Source organism: Petromyzon marinus, chromosome 18 (assembly GCF_048934315.1).
Source record: "Petromyzon marinus isolate PM22_M1 ecotype Great Lakes invasive population chromosome 18, UKy_Petmar_22M1.pri1.0, whole genome shotgun sequence".
In the NCBI taxonomy this organism is placed as follows: domain Eukaryota; kingdom Metazoa; phylum Chordata; class Hyperoartia; order Petromyzontiformes; family Petromyzontidae; genus Petromyzon; species Petromyzon marinus.
In genome coordinates, this window is record NC_133684.1 from 13,137,380 (window position 1) to 13,157,812 (window position 20,433).

A 20,433-nucleotide genomic window follows, 5' to 3' on the forward strand; every position below is an offset into this window, starting at 1 on the left:
AATGATAGCTCAAGGAAGTGGCTTATCATGTGGAAATGTGAAGGGAAAAAACGGAGAACCAGGATAAAAATCCACACAACCACGGGGAGAACATTAACACTCCAAATATATAGGCGTCAGAGTCGTGATCGAACCCATTACCTCCTATATACCAAGGACAGTAGTTAACGTTTTCCTACCATAGCACAATGTGAGGTTTTCGTGGAAATTGGCAGTCTACAGTAATGACTCCTCAAACCTCGCACTTGCAAACCCAGTTGGTTATGTGGCATTCACGTTCCCAGTGGTAGCTGGAGCTGGTGCCCCTATCTTTGGGGCCATATTTTTTATACTTGGGCGGTGTATTTTCTGGCTTCTGATATATTCGGATTCAGCATTGCCTATACGGTGAGCAGACCCTATGCTGACCTCCGCGATTTCACGGAGGTCACAGAGCAGGTCGGTGTTGTAGTGGACGTACGCCAATTTACCAGTTGTTTCTTCATGTCTGGGAACTTCAACTGAAGCTCCTTGCATTTTCGGACTTGATTATGGAAATTTACCATCATTATTTCCTGTTTCCCTTGAAATTGGGCCTTTATCTGCTCCCAATGTTCAGGAAAGGTTCCTCAACATGCTTATGAAAGTCCATTTGAAGCCATTCAGAAAACGCAACTGTGACTAGATGTCGTATGCACGCATCAGATACCGGATGAGTGCAGCTTCCATTGCATGCGATCGAGCCGACTGTAGCGCGAGTTTTTCAGACATCATTCCAATGCTGATGGCTCATTTCTTCACCAGAGAGCTCCGGGATGACTTGATTCAAGTCGAGCGTCACCTGGTAGTTTATCGATCCTGACTTGATGCGGTTGATCACATCCATAATCATCATCTCATTGCATCTATCAGTGGCCGTGAAGAACTGCCAGTGTGTCCGGAGACGCAGTTGTCTGTCTATGTTTGCCATTTCCCGTATCTGCTCACCACGCTGGTGAACACAGGGTCCGTCTCTGCAATTTAGGAGATGTCGACGTCGTCACGTTTGTTGAAGCAACAAAGGGAGCGGCACGAGACTTTTAAACCTAAATGTGCCATTACGTCGGAGTGTGCAGTGTCAGAGCTCAGGGATGGCGCGATTGTGGAGCATGAAGATGTGGTTGCTGAAGGCGGCTGAACGGTGGAGCAGACGAGCCGCAGCAACGGAGCATGGACGCGGCACGCTAAAGGCGCCTACCGTGTGGTTCTCTAAAGGTGGGACTTTCTCTCTTTCACTCCTGGGTCTATCTCAACTCCCGACGGATCGTCTCTTTCACTTTTATCTCGGCATCGTAGTAATTATGCGGTTCAAGGTGCTTGTGGCTCAGGAAGGTGTCGTAAATAAGTAAATTGAAGTAAATGAGTCATTATACAATTTAGGTCTTTATTAAACAAATTCGGGAGCAACAACAAACATTACCTTTTAGTAACTATAACCGTATTGTATATCCACTGTCTCAACTGCCGAAAAGCGTGCTACTGAACTCCACTCCTTGGTGACGTCACGCACATGTGCAAGTTTTCTACAAAAAAATAATAATGTCATGTTGAAATTGAGGGAAGGAAATGGAACATTTAAAGAGTATTGTCAATACAATAGCGTCCTTTTTTTACAGAATTAAATACGGCAATACCATTGCTCTTCATGAGCATGAACCAAATGTGTGCAAATGGTAATGAAGAGACACTTGCAGAAAATTGTAAAGCTCACAATTTATTTAAAAGAGTATCATTTTAAATAGAGTGCTTCAGATAAACCCATACATACTCCGTATATGTTTGAAAGTACTTAAACGTTTATGCCCATTTCAATGACTTCTGATCACACGGTTTGGTTTTGAAGTCACTATGGGTGAATATCATTACGTGACATCGAACTCGCGGTTTTCATTTCTCGTTTACCTTGGCTTTCACCTTCCGGCACGGTTTGCCATCGTGTCGCCTAGCCAACGGAGACGCCGGTGGGTGTGCTCGACGATTTGATTAAAACATTCACACTGGTCACGTCACAATAGCCACCCAAGAGGGACCCTTTGTGACCGTACATTTACAACCCACCACCACCACCATTATTATTATCATTATACCAAAGTGGCTTCGTATACCATATACGCTGTGATATACATCGAGTATTACAAAAGGCCAATGATGATGCGAAAAGTCCCTAAATTTTATTGTCGATTATACAATAAAATACACGTTATTATCTCATTGATCCAGCCGATAGAACAGCTTCCTCATCTGTGTTGTTATTATAGTTTGACGAGTGAGTCGTGTACGTGAGACTGCAGTGTATAAAACACTGGAATGTAAACTCCACTTGCACAATGGATTATTATAATTACACACTCTATATAATTTTTGTGTTTTTTTTTACAAACTGTACAAAACGCATATGGAAGGTATTGTAGCAGCATGCCATTTTTTTTTCATTCGAGGGAAGCAACAAGACACACATTTCTGAAGAGGGCCCAAGACTTTAAGAATATAATAAAAAATAGAATCCCAACATAAAAAATAGAAGAAAGGTCCTTAAAGAATACCTATATATGATGCGATGTTTCATTATTGCAACACTGAACAAACTGCTCTAGACGGCACGCGGGCACGCGTGTTGCCCACCCCACCGTGGTTCCCGCAGCTGCTGCTGCGCCCTTCTTTATTGCAGTGTCTTTGGCAACCTCCACGAAGTGAATCCACTTGCAAGCTCAGCCAGAGGCCAGTGCGACTTATACTGCACGGGACAAAAAAAAGTGCTTCTTCTCCTGTGTGTTATAAACCAGTCGCGCGGTGCTCACGGCTGCAAGTGTCGTTCGTGTGCAGTGCAGTGGAGTGGGGTTGCAGCTCGCTGAGGCTGCAAGGGGCCTCGGTGCCCATCTCTTTGTCCCTCTTCCAAAGTCGCGGAGCATCACTTGTCGTCGGGCCTCTCCATGGTGTCCTTGGACAGATAGACCACCCAGTAGACCATGTTGAAGACCGCGAACGACACGGGGAAGAGGATCCGCGCGTACATGTCTATCTTGCTCGTGCCGGCAGAGGGGGGCGGCGGGGGCGGCGCGGGGGGAGCCGGCGCCACGGGCGCGGAGGCTTTGCCCGCGTCGGACGCCCCAGGGTTCGAGGACGACGCCGGCCGCTGCTGCTGCTGCTGCTGCTGGCCGGACGTCCCGGCCGGGGTCTGTGTGGAGGCCGCACGCTGCGGCGAACGTGGCAGGGGGCTGGCGCCCGAGCAGCGGCTCGCCAGGCTCGCCGTGTCAGGCGAGGCGAGCGGGTGGCGCGCGAACAGGTCCACGCGGGACGCGGCCGCCGAGTTGACCCGCTTCTTCAGGTTGCAGTGGGTCTCCGAGATGTTGGCGCTCTGCCCGAGGCGCAAGGGCAAGAACGCGACAGAGACAAGTGGACGGCACGCGGTTAGATTATATTATCGGCAATCGGTCGGCCGTTGGCCGTTCTGGCATAGCCCACACTCACGATGACTCTCCCACCCCCCCCCCCCCCACTTGACTGGAGGGGGGGGTGAGTTTCTACACTGGACCTCCAACGAAATGGATATTGGGCCCAGGAATGCATTACGACAACAAATCTACCCATAATATAATGTGCCAGAAACATTTTATAATTTGACTCTTAAAACAAATGAGTTTTTCTTTGCATTTTTTATTATTATTTTAGAGTCTGTTTGTTGTTCAAGAGCTACTAAGAGTGCGACTATTCATATGCCGATTTAAAAATGTTCCATCATGAGAGATTTTAAAATGTAATCATTTTGAGATGCCACGATGTGAAGTGCAGTCTCTTATCCACTCAATGTCTCTAGCATTTCTATGTGCTGTGGCATAAATACCACTGCCTGAAACGTCGCATGTGAGATAATGTTCCTTTTAAGGCCATGGCATTATCGATGAATGTGTTTTGTGCTGACTGTGTTTGTGCACCACGGCCAATGCAGCGTTGCCACGTCGAGGTGACGGTTCTTTGAACTATGGGCTGAGTTGACCCCCAAACTAGGATTGGAACTTGGAACCCCTCTACCACATCATCTTCTGGATGGATTAACTTCACGACAAAACATTTTACATACTTGATTTTACAATGTGCGGCGGTCAATGTATATTCAGGCGTGAGATTACCAACACCATTGGGAACTGCAATGGCAAAAAATGAGCTGCTCATACAATAATATTCCAAGGCCGCACCAACATAAAATGTAACTATCTTACGGATTTTTTAAATAGACTTAAATTTTATTATTATGTTTAAAAAAATTTAGCCTTACATTTAATAATACTTTTTTGTCTTTTTTATTTTAAATTATTGTCAAACGTTCACATTGTAAGATATTAACACAATAGAAACCAACGTTATATAGAGAGGAAGCTGTTATTCTTGACGTTAATTTATAACTACATTTGAAATTTGAAGTTTGGGCGTCTTTTGTGAGGTTTCCCAGAATATGGTAAGACAAACTTGTAACGCCAGACTCGAGTACGTGGAATTGTGGGTAAGCCATAAAAGCCATCCAAAACAAAAGAGCATTCAGAACAAATATAAAAAATAATAAAAAATCTCGGAGCCAAATGGTGTGAGCATGGCGATGACTGCGTGCGGTGCGACACGGAGATCTGTAGCCACAACGCGTGCCACGCGGCCATCCCCTGATGATGACGTTTCACTCTCATTGTTGTATGTTGAACTTTAACCTTTTTTCGCCCCGTACGTAGCCAACCGTGATAATCGGAGGAGCGGGGCCAGGACTACAAACTAAACACAAAATGTAGCTCTAAAGAAATCAGTTTTTAAATCGAGACAAGTGATGCATCTGTGAGAAAAATCTGTAGGCAAGCGGTCGCTGCTTCCCGTGAGATTGGGATTCAAGAAGTGGGTTGGTGGATCATAATGAGCTGCAGGAGCATCATCATCATAATTGCTATCAACTTCGTAATCATCATCATAAAACTACGAATCTGCACCTCTGTGGAGATGTCTCTTCTTGTCACGCACACAGATCGGGCTTTGTGAGACGAAGGGAGTGTCCACAGGGCCCAGCGCCCTGACGTCAAGCAGGGGGTGGGTTGGGGGAGAAAATTGGACTGGGGGCCCCATTTAGATTCCTTGCACCTCGGCTCGTGCCAGACATGCTAGGCCACGGGCAGGATGGGCAACTGCGTAATGCCTCACTGCCTGTCCTCACTTTATCTTTTAGTATAAATTATGCACTGTTTTGTTGTGCGTCGGGCAAGCACCATTTGGCACTCTTGTTGACTGGATGACAAGGAAAACCAGCTTGCGTCTGGGGACCTCATACCATCGCCTTTCACAAATGAGGTTGTGACACGTTACCCACGTGGGCTCAATCAGTGACGTCCATAGCCCTGCGGCCCGTGTAAGCTAGGAGACTGAGATTCAGTTTGTGCAAAACACTGTTATTCATAAGTTATTAATTAGGAGGTTTATTAAAAACTAACATCTGCAGTTCCTGGTAATCCGAAGCCCTAATATGCCAGTGTTAATATATGAGCGTGGGGCAGATGGCCATTCAATAGTGACACGGTTTGCGCATCGGCAATCGTTCACGCTTGTCATGAGACCCGTGGCGTCGAGGGAGAGTGCCCAACGAAGCGACTTCCACAGCAATGTCACTGAAAGCGGTCTCCGTGCGAGCACTGCCATGATTGAAGCTACCTTGGGAATTACACGTTTCGGACCAAAGTGTAAAGGTAGAAATATTCTACATGTTGGCATAAGCACACGCGCACACACACAGGTTGCTTTGTCCAATGCTATTCCAATTAGGCAGAAGCACGTGTGATGTACGGCAGAGGCGAAACGAAAATTGTAATATTCTTTGGGTCTTTCGGTAAAGTCACGTAGATAGGTTCAAAGAAAATAACAAAAAAATAACAAAAAACTATGACGTTTCGATCACAACACAAGCGATCATCATCAGGAGGAAAACAAAGAGAGGGACATCTGCTGAGGCAGACTGTTTTCAAGGTTTAACATGGGTGTAGCCCAAGGGTCATAAACGAAGTGGGCGGGGCTAGTGATATGAATGTGAGAAATTAGCATGTCAATAATGAAAACTCAAGGGAAGTATTGGCCAGCAGCTAAACCTTGAGATTTAGGGGTTCCCATAAGATGCACATGGATAGATAAACCAATTAGCAGTTCTAGATTTAAAGCGTTCGTGACTGCAAGGATCCATACTCTTTGGTTCTATTGGGTAAAGTCATTGTTATTTTATTTTTTTGCCTACGTGACTTTACCCAATAGAACCAAAGAGTACAATTAGCAGTTCATTTGGTGATTACTCGTAACAATTACTGGTGAAACCATGTAGACCACAGCAAAAGCCTACAGTCACCATGAAGTTATGGTAACGTCGATACGATGATTATGCCTAACTAGGTGTACATTAAAGGTACGTTGGGTGGTGAAATCCCACTGACAAGGAGGTCGTGGTACAGACCTATGCGTTATTGGTTAATGGACCGAGATGACTGGCAGATGCGCGAACACCATTTGTGAAGATGTGTGGTGTTGTATGCAGGCTTGCACGAGGTAATCATGATTAATGACACAAGGTAACGCCATAGCGTGCCATATGCCGTATAGCGGACATTAAATATCCAGTGACAGCTTTACGGATGGATTTGTGTTCCACAATAGTTGGATGGATTATTCTGGTCTTCATTGTAAAAGACAAAAATACCGTCAATGTGCTCTTAATGCAATTAAAAACAGGGCCACCGAAATATTGTACTTTGTGGATGTATATATTTAAGCATTTGGATTTTTACATACCTTGCAGTATATATGAAAAAAACTTTGCCTATGGGGAACTCTTAAGTATTTTCTACTCAAGGCCCTTATGTGTTTAAAACTACCCGAATGTAATCACATGTGGTTGAGTGTTTATTCTATTGCCTGATGTATGCTACTTATGGCCTGCATAGCTCTTTGTTCTGATTTAAAACTCTAATAAAGATAAATTGCACTCTTATTGACACAGCGACCCAATAAAAGTCTATTAAAATAACACAGACAAGGCCAGGAAAAGCAAGTTGGTCGACCTCTTTGGTCGATAACACTTCATTAAAAGGGGGGAGGAAAAGCATTTCTGTTTCTTCTGTGATAATTCTGTTGAAAAAATAAGAAAAGGCTTTATCCTTTCTGGCAACAAAATAGGCGTGAAGATGTTAAACCACCAAATATAAACCTTTTTCAAGCAATCAATTTCGCATTAACCACACGTACTTTTGGCGAATGCAAACTTGATTCCTTGCAAAAGGTACTTTCATACTTTGATACTGGCAAAAAGGTCCCATAATTATGTTGCTCGGAGCCGTTCCGACTCAACGTACTTAATACTTTCTGCACAATTCTCTGAAATTATTCAAAACTCTGCCAATTATTTGAGTGTATTTTACTTCGCTGCACTTTGTCTAACCCACAGAAATATGGGTGTGGAGATAAACACCTAGAGTCCAGTTTATAGCAAGTGGGGTTTACGGGTCACGCAAAGATTACAGGTGCCACACAGGAGGTGGTGCACAGCACCTAGCAGGGGGAGGTGGTGCAGCGGCGCTGGGCTTCAAACCCTGCAACCAGAGTTCGATTCCTGCTCACGGCCACCAACTGGATCTGCGCCTCCCTTAGGTCGACTCAGCCTCAAATGAGTATCTGGTGTGGTGTGTAAACATCGCCCACTGGGGAGACAAAGGCGGCCGGGCGTGGTGCTGCCCCCCCCACCCCTTCGTGTGTCGTGCCGGCCTTCATAGGTGCTGCTCGCTAACAGCACTTACCCCAAGTATGTAAGGGACCATATGGGGGATCTTGGGCGCCATGGTGGCGAGATGTTAACTACCTCGCCTGTTATGCATGAATTGATGGATTCGATCCCGACCATGGCTCCTGTATATTTGGAGTTTGCATGTCTCTTCATGGTCGCATGGATTTTTCTCCATGTCCTACGATTTTCCCCTCTACCTTTAGAATCAACATCACGTTTAAAGTATGTGGCTGCTGTACATTTTCACATGACGATATGCCACTTCGTCGAGGTATCATTTGCGGTGGCCAGATCGCTTCTTAAGACAAAATAAATAGATATACAACTCAGTGGGGCCTTTTACCTGGTAAAATAAATAAATAAAAATGCCTAGCAAGAAAGTTTTCCTGTGTTTGTGCTGCGCGAAACGCAAGCACCACCCGCCTACGTGCAGCTAACGCCTTGGTGCCTCGTGGCCTGCGACAGTTTTCTGTTTTACCGTCACAACTTCGTCCTTGACCGGCTCGGCCATGCTGGCCTGGAGCTTCTGGTAGGCCACCAACTTGGCCGCCTTCTTCTTGGCACGCTCCGCCTGCTGGTTGGTGAAGTAATTGACCGCCGCGAACTCGATGAGCGCCGAGAAGACGAAGGCGAAGCTCACTGCGATGAACCAGTCCATGGCCGTGGCGTACGAGACCTTGGGCAGCGAGCCGCGCGCGCTGATGCTCTGCGTGGTCATCGTGAGCACGGTGGTGATGCCTGCACACCGCGAGGGCAAAGCTGGTTATTGGTATAAGCGTTGTTTGATTGTTTATTTCTTTGCGCGAACTTTTTCTTACCGATCGCATACCTGTCAACCCCTTATCAGTGCCCTACCATATTACAGAGAAATTCGGACTTTATTGGTCACCCCGTGCCCCTTATAAATCTCATCGTTCATCCTACAAAGTCCCATCACAAGGGAGAAACACAAACAAACAGACACTTGTTTTGCCCATATTGAAACGGCTCTATGCCACATCGAACTGAAAACTCAATTTCCCTGCACAAGCATACGGGGTAACCCGTATGGGCTGACAGGTATGCGATCGCCCCGTGCCTCAATCACGCTACCCCATATTGGCGTCTTGGTGGCTCTCCCTGCAGTGTAGCCTCATCTATGAGCGTGATGATGACTCTTGCGCCCCTCGCCGGGATAAGTACACGACGCCACGACGTGGTTTTGTTGCTGTTGTGGCATCCTTCAATGTTTTATTTTTTTACTTGGACTGTGCCCACACTCGAGAAGCACCAAACTAGGGAGGGCATTGGCAGATTGTGGGGGGGGCAAGAGTGGGGGTGTTGACTCCCACCCATCCCACCTTGAGACCCCACAAATCGGAACGTTATGGATATTTACCAAACAACTTGTATTGTTTTTATATTCATGCAGGGTCCTACAATGTTATAAAACGAGTTTTAGATCCGCCACCGGGAGAGTGCATGTCGACTAAAGAACGATTAGCTGGGCTTGTCTCGATGAATTCAGCACAAAACTAAGTTTTGGATGAAGACTACGAGAGTGAGATGTGCACTGCACGGTACAAAAGCTCTCGCTCGGCCTTATGCAGACCACCAGCTCAAGAGCACTGCATGTGTGGCCGTTTTCTTCGTTTTTACATAACCAACTCCACAAGTTGAAAACATGCGGCCATCCAACACAGGGCTGGAGGACTGCATAAGGCACATACATGCACGTATTGTTGTCTCTGTTGTGATGGAGTTTTCACCGATTTGAATTGGAAGACTGGCTCAAATTGTGTCACTAAATGTGTTCCGTAATTCCTGATTATATACAATATACGCAGAACAAACATAGTAGAGATACACAGCCAACATCCATCATACACTCGTGACTGGTGAATTGTGTTGGGTCCTGCAAGTTACTCCGTATTTAAAATAACAGCTGCAATAAAATAGCCACGTATATTTTGATGCCGCTAAATAAAATGTTTTGCACATTTTCCAAATAGGGCCTTCATGTTGCTAATTCCACAGTGAATAATGCAATATACAGTCTTTGGCAACCCACTGGTGGATAAAGGCATCTTGGTTTCTGCCGGCTGTGGGGGGCTGAAGGATTCTTCACCACGCTGCTCGGTACCGGAGTGATAGAGGGCTGTGGTTTGGACTGGTGCCGATATCACGACCATGGCCAGGAGTCTGACTCGGACCGCCCAAGTCAGAGTGTGCAGTGCACTAACCACTGTGCCACCACTCCTCCCCCCCCGCATAATACATGTGCTATAGTCGGGGGGGGGTTATTAGACTATTCTTCACCTATGCCGACCAGTGGGGGTTGGAGGCAGGGTGGGGGGGGGGGCAGAATAGACGTGGGAGCATATTACAGAACAACATTGGGTTTTACTGCTACACTGTAGAACCCCCACCCATAGTGATATACTTCAAATACAGGATGTAAACAACATTCGATTGAATTTTGATTTAAAGCTTTCGTGACTGCAGTAATTCATATTCTTAGTTTTTTCGGTAAAGTCACGTTGAAGAGAAACAACAAAATAACAAAATATAAAAAAAATAGATGGACTAGTCCTGGGCAAACTGCCAATCGCTGCGCGTGACGCCAACGGTTTTTTTTTATAAATAAATAAATGTGCCGTTTTAAAAATAAATTTATGCAAACCGACACACCTGATGATGACCGTTTGAGTTATGGTCGAAACGTCGTGAAATCTTTTTTATTGTTTTATATATATTTTGTTATTTTGTTGTTTCTCTTCAACGTGACTTTACCGAAAAAACTAAGAATATAACATTCGATTGCTTTGCTGCGCGGATAGTTTACTGTGTAAATTGTGCATAGTGGCGCTTGCTATAATAGGTATTGTATTGAATACACTCTATTGTATTGTATTGAGTAAATACGTTTCAATTGTTTATCGGATTCAAGGTTTTGTTTGTTTCAAGTTGCAATTATATGGCCACAAATGACTCACGCACACAACTCGCCTCACGGTGTCAAGATTGACACGTGTACTATCACGATATCAGTCAATGGGTGGCGTCAAAGATGCTTCTTACGCAGCACATTCATGACATCCTAGTTTTGCGCAAATATTGCGTTATCTGCATGCACGTTGCTGTTATATTAAGTACATTATGAACACCTCGGTATGGCTGTGTTCCATGCTGATATATAATAAAACAGGCATGTTTAGGAGAGTGATAAGAGGATGCAATGGCAAGAGGAGTAAATTCGAATTTACAAAAGCGATTTACCAAACACCGTCCTGGCAGGCACAGACTCCTTGTTTATCCAAAAGGACACTTGGGAGAGAATGACCGTCATGATGCACGGTATGTACGTTTGAACTATGAAATATCCCATTTTTCTCTTCAGGTAAAAGGACACGGTCATAACGACATAATCTCCTGCAAGGTGGAACACAAAGAATCCATTAATGCCGCAAGCGCACGATCGCGTGGTAACAATACGCAATCTTCAATCAGTCACCATGCAAGCCAGTGGATGCGCCATTGATAAGTGGAACTCGGGCGTTACCGATTTTCGATTTGAGTTCTTCGCTTGAGACGTTGTGCCCTGTTAGGTCATACTGTAGCAAGCTCGAAGATTCTTGCGGGACCTCCACAGAATTGTTAGCACCTTTGGTCCAACTGTAAATGATTTCACTTTTGGGGTAGGCATCTGTCGATACATAATACCGGTTATTTACCCAATGCATAGCACGGGCACATGTATTGCTGTGATTGATGTGGAAGCAAATTAATGACACGGCTGTTGGCACATTGATTATAATAGTTTAAAATTAACGTGTGAATTAAAAAAAAACACTCACAACTCCCAAACTTCAGTGGGCAAGTATGGCCATCCATTGGAAAATCCATGAGTCTCATTGGGCATTCAGCGTTTATCGTCAGCCTGTATCAAGAAAACACAAGCGTAGAACACACATACAGTACGCACGCATAAGTGGTTTGAGAGCCTCCATTAATTTAAGGTGGTGAGTTCAAATCCTGGTCAAAGGTTGACTCAGCTCATCATCATCATCATCCCTCTGCGGTAAATAAAATTGGGAACCGCTTTCTGGCAAGCCAGCGGTGGAAGCCACTCAGAGATGGGTTGCCTGCTGAGGCACTTTGACGTTTTGAGCATTCGCAAGCAGCGTGATTGATACTGTACCCCTAGCAAGAGCAAAGTGGGTGGTTTCATGACTGGCTCAGGACCACTAATGGAGACGAGCTTTTGTCAAACACGAGCGAAGAGTATGCACAGGGGTACGTTGACCCAGATTGACTGCGCGAGTCTTTACCGTTCACGTGCTCCTTACGAATACAGCATAGCTGCCACTACTGAATGGAGCGCAATATCCATGCAGTCACCAGCCATAACTGCAGGGAGGCCTTCCACTAGCAGTGACATGAGTGAGGAATTGCAGGGCTGCACTTTTACCAGGTGCACCACTGATGCGGTCTGATTTATGGGTACAGGTGATAATTATGATGGTGGCTTTCTCTGGATGATTTTGAGTTTCTGGGTGAGGTGTTTAGGGATTCCTCATCGGATAGACGTTTATTAGTGCTATCAAGATGTGATAAACGCACGGAGATGGGTCGCAGATGCGGGAGATTCTGCGCCAATAGGAATCGGAGATTCTGCAGAGCTGGAGAGATATCCAAACGAATTCGCTGTTAATGTGCATCGACAATGTAACTAAAGTGAAATGCTTGTTTCGCACAGAGTTTCTCTTTACACTCATGCACGCGGAGGCAAATGTATCGCCGGCATGTCCGAAACGCACGAAGGGACGGAGGTATTCGTGCGGCAGCATCACGTGCGTGAATGACGTCCTCCATCCATCGCGCATCAAAATCAACTCTTGAGATGAAAACACACCCACCCCACCGCCCCCCTCCCCGCGGATGACTCGACTCACCTCATGGTGTAGAGCACAGTTCCGTTCTGCATGATGCGGAAGAGTTTGTTCGGCGCCGTCATGTTGTGCGCAATGGACTTCTTCCCGTTCCTAAAGTACGTGTCTGGGGTCCATATCCTGTTCACCATCAGGTTGTTCAGGCGAAGGATTTCTATCGGCCCGTCAAACTTCAGCCGCTCGTCGACCCACGTTTGACGAAAGAACACGTCCATCGTGTAATCCTTAAAACGGGTAACCAACAACGGTTGAGAGTGCATCGGTTATGCAACGTTTCAAGACGCGCCCTGTATTATTTAACTTTGTAAAGCGGCATTATCTTATGCGACGCGTGCAAACCCAAAAGCATAATGTTCACACACGTGCAAAGAAAGGCTTCGTTTACCATTTCCACATCTGAAACAGGTCCAAAGCTTGTCACGTAGATGTCAGTTTTAACCTCCGTAACCGGCCCTGCACGCATATATAATACACAGGGCATTAAAAATCGTGAACTTAGTTAGTTGACCCAATCCGTAAAAATCTATGCTCCTTTTATACAGTACCTTGAAGAGTTCAGTTGGTAATGCAGCAGACTACGAATTGTAAATTTCTAGGGATTTCAATTAATAACTCTGCCCATTATCTAGCTGGGTAAACTATCCATCTGACAAACCTGCACTACTTATGGGTAGACAGGATCCTGCAAACAGAAACGTGGAGTCCCACCCGTGGCTCACGACCGCCAATGAATATTTTAGTGGCAGAGTGGTGCAGTGGTAAAGCTCGTGCCACACAGCAAAAATAACCTGGGTTTGATTTCCGATGCCTTTTCGTGTCGAGTTTGTATGTTCTCCCCCGGTTCTGCATGTTGCTACCTCTGGGTTCTCTGGTTTTCTCTCAAAGCTACCTCTCCTCCCCACACAATGTAACTGATGTTGGATACGCATACCAATGCTGCAAAAATACCTTAACATTACTCAATTACGATTATATACCCGACAACATCGCCCCCCCGCCTCCCTACTGCAAAACTTGGCAGGGTCCTCCTGAAATGGAGTCTTGAGACTCAGCCGAGGCAGGCTTTACTGGGCGTAGGCAATCACGGGGACACTGATGGCGATTAGCTGTGCACGTTTCTGTGGAGTCGCGTTGTCGAGAACGGAACCGGTGTACCGACGACCAGGGCGTCTTGCCCCATTTAAAAATTAATTCAAATGTATAATGCGCATTCCATTCTTGGATCTATTGTCATCCACCACGCAGCCGCGGCCAATGCACGACAGCAACCTGATGAGATCATTGTGATGTGAGCATATTACCGCCAAAGCCTGGCCGGAGCCTGTTGTCGTATCCATCAAGGAGTCGATCTAATATCTTCGTTATGTTTTCCGGGTAGATCGTCTCATCCTTCTTCCCATTAGGAGGACTGCTTGATGTTGTCAATGAGATGCTGTGTCCCAACAGAGGCACACGATTATGCATTGTATTACACACGGTGAGCTGTGGCAGTTGAACTCATGACTACGTGCGTCGAGAGATGTACTTGCCGGTTAGATGCTATCCAATTATATTTCACAAGGCTCTCAGATGTGGCACACTTATACGTTGATTTATTGGCAGGCTACATCGCCATTCTGCTCTGGCTAAATATACCAGAGTATGAATAACAAGCAAACGCAAGACGTTCGCGTATATTACTGTGGCCTTAAAAAAATAAAACTGATAACAGGAAACGTTTCGGACAATGGCCCTTCATAGCACATTAACAATTTATAAATATGTATGTGCTATGAAGCAGGGCCATTGCCCAAAACGTTGCCTATAGGTTTCATTTTAAAGCAGTGTTATTGAAGAACGTGTTGACTTTTGTTTGGCTATTGTTACTCAGGCACCAAATGCCAACCAAGTATCAACAGAGCATTTATTATACTCGTGTGTAGGTTACAGAAAATGGTTAGGTTTATACACAGTTATCTCAATTGGCACTGCCTCTTATTGAATACAGGATTCCTTCATTCGTGCTTTTATGGACTGTTCATCTATTAATGAGAAGCTTTGTTCATCGCAACGTTTTCGTTTTTTTTATTCCATATGAAATGTGCCTTGGCTACTTTGGCATCACGTTGTGGCATTAATAGTCATCGTGGCCGTGTTCCAGTGACGGTGCTGGCAGTTGCTACGGAGTGCATTCCCAAATGCACACGCAGAGCACGCGAATAGGCCACTCCACGCAGCTGTTCGGTGCACAGCGCGTAGATGCTCCCATTGTTATTAAACGCGCCAGCTATCAAAACTTCAGCTTGCATTCGCGTTCATAATGTGCACTGTCTTTAAATGGCCACCTTACTACAATGCCACAAGTGCATGTTTTTTTTACATTGAGTGGGCCAAACATTGCTCGAATTAGCCTGTGCAAGCCTCTAACAATCAGGCGTACTCTCTGGCAATTTTGGAACCAATTATGGCTCACTGATGAGTGCTAAGAGCATGAAATGGGATACATTGACCTTGAAAGCCTGCAAGTATGTCGAATGAAAGGCTGAGTATTATTTGCCGTGAATCTATGTAGTGTGCAACATAGACTGCATGCTAATTATATGCTGTGCGCGCATACTTGAGTACATAGATTATTGAACAAATGATATGCATACGTGTATATACAGAACACCCAAATGGCATACACTTACGCGCAATACCATATATACAAGCAAACGCATGCACAGTATATCTATATAAGCCACGTGTATGGCACGGGCGCACCTATTGCACACATATACGCCGCATACATAAGCTGCATGGAGCTCACCGACAGGTAGTGAGCGGAGAGATGGTTCACACGTGCGCATATATCGGCCACTCACACGCGAAAACAGGCCACTCGCTCACCTTGATGCAATGCAAACGCAAAACAGCGTACAGGAGCCAAGCACATATGCTGCTGTGTGCAGCGACGAACGTGTACACATGCACGTGGGCGTGTGAACACACAACATCCACAACTGACCACGGGCCCACGAAATGAAACACATTCATTTGGTGATGCTGCGTTGGCAGTGGCGCACAAGCACAGGCAACAGAAACAACAAAAGAGCCGCACAATTGTCAATACCACCCGTCGTAAACAAAACAAAAAATACCATGGGCTAATTATTTGGGTCTTTTGGTAAAGTTACGTAGATGGTTCAAAGAAAATAACAAAAAACTACGACATTTCGATCAGAACACAAGCGATCGTCATCAGGAGGAAAGACGACGATCGCTTGTGTTGTGATCAAAACTTTTTGTTATTTTCTTTGAACCATCTACATGACTTTGCCGAAAGACCCAAAGAATATAAATTCCTGCAGTCACGAAAGCTTTAAGTCAAGATTTAACCATGGGCTAAGTTTCAAGAGAGCTTGGGCCAGCGATTCAAGTCCTCCCCTAGCTGTAAACACAACGCCCCACTTGCTGTGCGCATCACCCGCCCTCCTTTAGCCCCATGCGTAGAGGGTCTCCATCTACCCTGTGAGCCCAGAACCACTTGTTACGCCGCTGCCTGGTGGCGATGCGGGGATGCCCCCCCCCCACCCGCACAGCCCCCCCCCACCACCACCGCGTCTCTCACTCAACTGCGACGGCGGTCGCCGCTGCTAACGGCCAGAGCCACACGCACAATTTTGGGGGTTTTTTTGCCCGTAGGTTGCTACGCATGTGCTTCACAGCGCTCGTGTGTTCGCTGCACACGTTCACCTGTCGGCCTTCTCCAGACCCACCCAAGGCCGCTGGTGTCTGGAAAAGGCGTACAGCTGTCGCACGTGCAATGCGCACCTTTGCGTGATGTGAATTACGTTTGATTTTGCGGCCTGCTCTTATTCGCCAGTGTAACTCTCGTCATTTACAGACGTGAACTTGTGATTGATATGATGAAGGGAAATGGCCAAGGCACAAGCAGTCTTTGTATCAATGAAGACCTTAACATGGCTGCTGGTTTGAGCTATGGGTTTGGGTGCGTGTGTATATATATAAATATATAAAATAATTGCATGCTAAAAATGGCCCGACGCGATCGCATCGTTGCTTATAACATTCAATAGGACGCGATTGTGCACGGACACATCACGAACGGCAGCATTTACCCCTATTTTTAAATGCCAAATCTATCGACGGGTAACAATGACGGAGAGACGCCGTTGCGTGATGATGATGCTTGTACAGATTCTATCATGGCCCCCCTCCAGGCTAGGGAAAGTCCGACAGGCGTAGCTCCCACACGAGGACAGCCGCGAGCTGACCGCACCACGGTGGCATATTTGCTCGACCACATCGGGCGCACGATACGAGCGCGCGAACGCCTCCTGAACGACGCTGAGTAGCGGACAGCGCACTTTCCTAGTTCCCCTTCACATTCAATGGGGGGGGGGGGGGGCAGCAGCGACAAAGAGTCGAACACCGTGGGGGTTGGGCAGCTTATTGGCCAACCCGCTGCTCTGCTTAAATAACCCGATCGAGCCTGCGAATAGCGGCGATCGCCTCTACCCGCTCGGCTGCTGCCCCGCACCGCAGCAGTACCCGCGAGGTTGTCATGCGTACGGCGATCGCAGATCCACGGCGTTACGCGCTCCGGCACGCAATCGCTGCGGAATGGTGGCAGCTGCGATTCATAACGGCAGTATGTAAAAACCCGGTGACAGCCCAGCTTTAGCCATTGGGCGTCAGCATGGTGATGGATCGCTCGTTTGCATGATGATGATGATGCGATAAACACGTCTCTGCTAACACACGCGCGCGCTCGTACTAGAAGAGGCACAGGCGATCCACGACATACGAAGACACTCACCAGAAGACACAGCAGCATAGAAGAAAATAAAGCCACATATGTCTGGGTATCATCCTGCTTGACATTCCTCGCCCGTTTAAGCCATGTATAGATGCTTTCAATTGATGCGGCCGGATACACTATTCGGTGCCTGTGGAAATGAACAATAGTTAGTTAAGCCGCGTGAAGCGATCCATCAGCACAGCTGATTCATCCAACACACGAGTAGGGGACATACACTTTGACGTGCTTAATAATTCCCAGCGGCGCGTGTTTTCACTTGTCTATTAGCCCAGATAATATTCTCCCTACCATTAATACGAGTCACGCGCTCGACATAACCCCTTGGCATTAAGTGATAGCTATATCTATAATCTTAATGAAGGCTTAGATGCTCTGAAGCTTTAAATCATACGTTTACGTATTTTCTCTAGGCATGCACGTCTAACAACCAAAATTAAATGACTGCATGTCTCGCATTGGCACACACAATGTCGCGCGTGTATACATGTTCCTCTTTACGTGTATATTATATATTCTTAGCGTTCAATTGGCTCGTGCGGTCTTCAATCGCGCTGGCTCCATCGCAATCCGCGGCTCGAATACTCACACGTCTGCAGCGCTGGGCTTAGTTGCAATGGTAGAGGCGGCGAGGAGACGGGAGGGGGGGTGAGAGTGTCTCACGAGGAGGAGTGCGTGCGCGCGTGTGTGGCGCAGCACTGCCGCGCGTGTATGTGTATAAATAGACGGTAAAAGCGTGGAGCAATAGCAGCAAGCAAGCAAGCAAGTGCTGCTCGCGAGGCAAGAATATCGACGGGACGTGATGTTAATCAGACGTAATTTGACACGGCGCGCGCCTTGGCCGTTGCTTACCAGAGGATCTCGTTTATACGCAAACACACACACAAACATAATATGAAATATAAATGACCCAACAAACAATGCATGCTGGCCTATAAGGGACGCGGCGATTTAGGGCTCTGATCGAGTGTGGAAAGCATCTTCAGTTCGGCATCAAACTAAAGCCCCTGGGTTTATGCGCCTAGATATTACTGTGCATTGAACACCACGTATTTATCAACAACAAGAACAAAAAGAACGGGTTTTTGTTGTTACCTCTAAATAATATTGTAGCACCACCTCGTGTAAAAAAAAAACAATTGTTATCTTACGTTCGCCACCGATGTAAAAAAAAATATATAACACAATAGCCCGATAAATAGCTAAGTAGACATGCCGACAGGAAAACTCACTACCCAATTGCTACACAAATCCTTCAGGCTCCGGTGGCAATCCCGCGTGGACAGCTCCGACTGCTGAAGCAAAGGTGATCACATCACGTGATTGTATATTCTCGCACCGAGCCGGCATGGCCCCGTGTGAACGCAGCGTGTAGCGCGGCAGTGGAGACGCGAGCACGGTAGTGGAATACGCGAGCACGGTAGTGTAGACGCGAGCACGGTAGTGGAATACGCGAGCACGGTAGTGGAGATGCGAGCACGGTAGTGGAATACGCGAGCACGGTAGTGTAGACGCGAGCACGGTAGTGGAATACGCGAGCACGGTAGTGTAGATGCGAGCACGGTAGTGGAATACGCGAGCACGGTAGTGGAGATGCGAGCACGGTAGTGGAATACGCGAGCACGGTAGTGTAGACGCGAGCACGGTAGTGGAATACGCGAGCACGGTAGTGGAGATGCGAGCACGGTAGTGTAGACGCGAGCACGGTAGTGGAATACGCGAGCACGGTAGTGTAGACGCGAGCACGGTAGTGGAATACGCGAGCACGGTAGTGGAGACGCGAGCACGGTAGTGGAATACGCGAGCACGGTAGTGTAGATGCGAGCACGGTAGTGGAATACGCGAGCACGGTAGTGGAGATGCGAGCACGCCGCATCTCCACTACCGTGCACGCCGAGCTCGGATGAGCGTGCCGGCGGTGTCCATCAGTGCCGGATGGCATCACGGCTCGCCTCGCCCGAGCATCACGCCCGAGCAATCGTCACTAACACAATAGCCTACGTGTTAAACTCAGTCCCGGCGTTTACAGCTTCTTCACCTGTTTCAACCGCAGGGCTATCTGCTCCCCACTGTGTCCGGCTTGCAGCCGGACGCGCACACCAGCAGGCACACTCAGCGTGTGGTATCCTACTTACAATGCTGCTGCTCTTACGTGTATGCACGTGTGCGTGTGCAGCCCGCGTCTGCATACACACACACACCCCACGCATGTGTACAGAACACGTGCCTGCACTTGTGTTCAGGTGTGTGTGTCTGCCCGTGTGTGTGTGTCTGCCTGTATGCCTGTGTGTGTGCACGTGTGTCGGTGTGTATGTGCGACAGAGCGAGTGCACGCAAGTTTAGCCGCACGCACAGCACTCGTGCACAATGCACGCACACGAAGCGAGCGTTAATGCAAGCTCCAACTGAACAACCGTGATAACAAACAAAAAACACCCTCTACTACAAACACTCAACCTCAAAGAACGCTCCTATAAACGGAGGAACAGTAGAAGATATTGCAAACCCGACACGCGAAAGGCACGAGCACTTGCCTATGTGAGAATGAGCGCTGGCGAGCCGCGGTGGTTGTACGTGCAGGTTCGATCCGGGGATCCGGGCTCTCAGAGGCTGAGCTGCTGCTGCTGCTGCCGCCGTGCCATGCTCCGAGATGCAGCAGCAGACACGCTGTGCTGCTCTGCTGCTAAGCGGCGCGCACGACTGCCAGCGAGGCTGCGCTGCTGCTGCTGCGCATGCGTGTGTGTGCGTGTGTGCGCGCACGTGTGTGTGCGTGGTGCGTGCGTGCGCGCGTGTGCGTGGTGCAAGCGCGTGTGCCCGAGCGAGTGCGCGCAGCACCGGCTGAGCCGGGCATCTCACCACCTCCTACTCAACCCCGCTCCATCTCCCCCCCCCCG

General features: G+C 47.3%; 1 protein-coding gene across 4 annotated transcripts; it reads right to left on the bottom strand.

The window, feature by feature from the left end:
- Positions 1–1,385: 1,385 nt before the first annotated feature.
- Positions 1,386–20,398, bottom strand: LOC116943684 (gamma-aminobutyric acid receptor subunit alpha-6-like). Of its 4 annotated transcripts, none has more exons than XM_032956756.2 (10): positions 20,074–20,398; positions 17,540–17,669; positions 14,040–14,170; positions 13,124–13,191; positions 12,742–12,962; positions 11,644–11,726; positions 11,349–11,492; positions 11,066–11,218; positions 8,286–8,545; positions 1,386–3,373 (listed from the first exon to the last, which is right to left on the bottom strand). In XM_032956756.2, the coding sequence occupies exons 2-10, from the start codon at positions 17,602–17,604 to the stop codon at positions 2,927–2,929; spliced, it is 1,572 nt and encodes a 523-aa protein (XP_032812647.2). In that variant the 5' UTR covers positions 17,605–17,669; positions 20,074–20,398; the 3' UTR covers positions 1,386–2,926. The 4 variants fall into 4 exon arrangements, with proteins under 4 accessions (XP_032812647.2, XP_032812651.2, XP_032812649.2 ...); XM_032956760.2 differs by lacking the exon at positions 20,074–20,398 and adding an exon at positions 19,578–20,066; XM_032956758.2 differs by lacking the exon at positions 20,074–20,398 and adding an exon at positions 18,129–18,623.
- Positions 20,399–20,433: the final 35 nt, after the last annotated feature.

Bases quoted from the DNA above. Each gene is read 5' to 3' on its own strand.
- LOC116943684 (XM_032956756.2), bottom strand. From the start codon at position 17,604: ATGTCAAGCAGGATGATACCCAGACATATGTGGCTTTATTTTCTTCTA. The intron at 13,192-14,039 runs GTAATATGCTCA...ATATGCGTGCAG, and splicing joins GCTCCGGCCAGGCTTTGGCG to GGCCGGTTACGGAGGTTAAA. The intron at 11,493-11,643 runs GTGAGTGTTTTT...ATGTATCGACAG, and splicing joins CCCACTGAAGTTTGGGAGTT to ATGCCTACCCCAAAAGTGAA.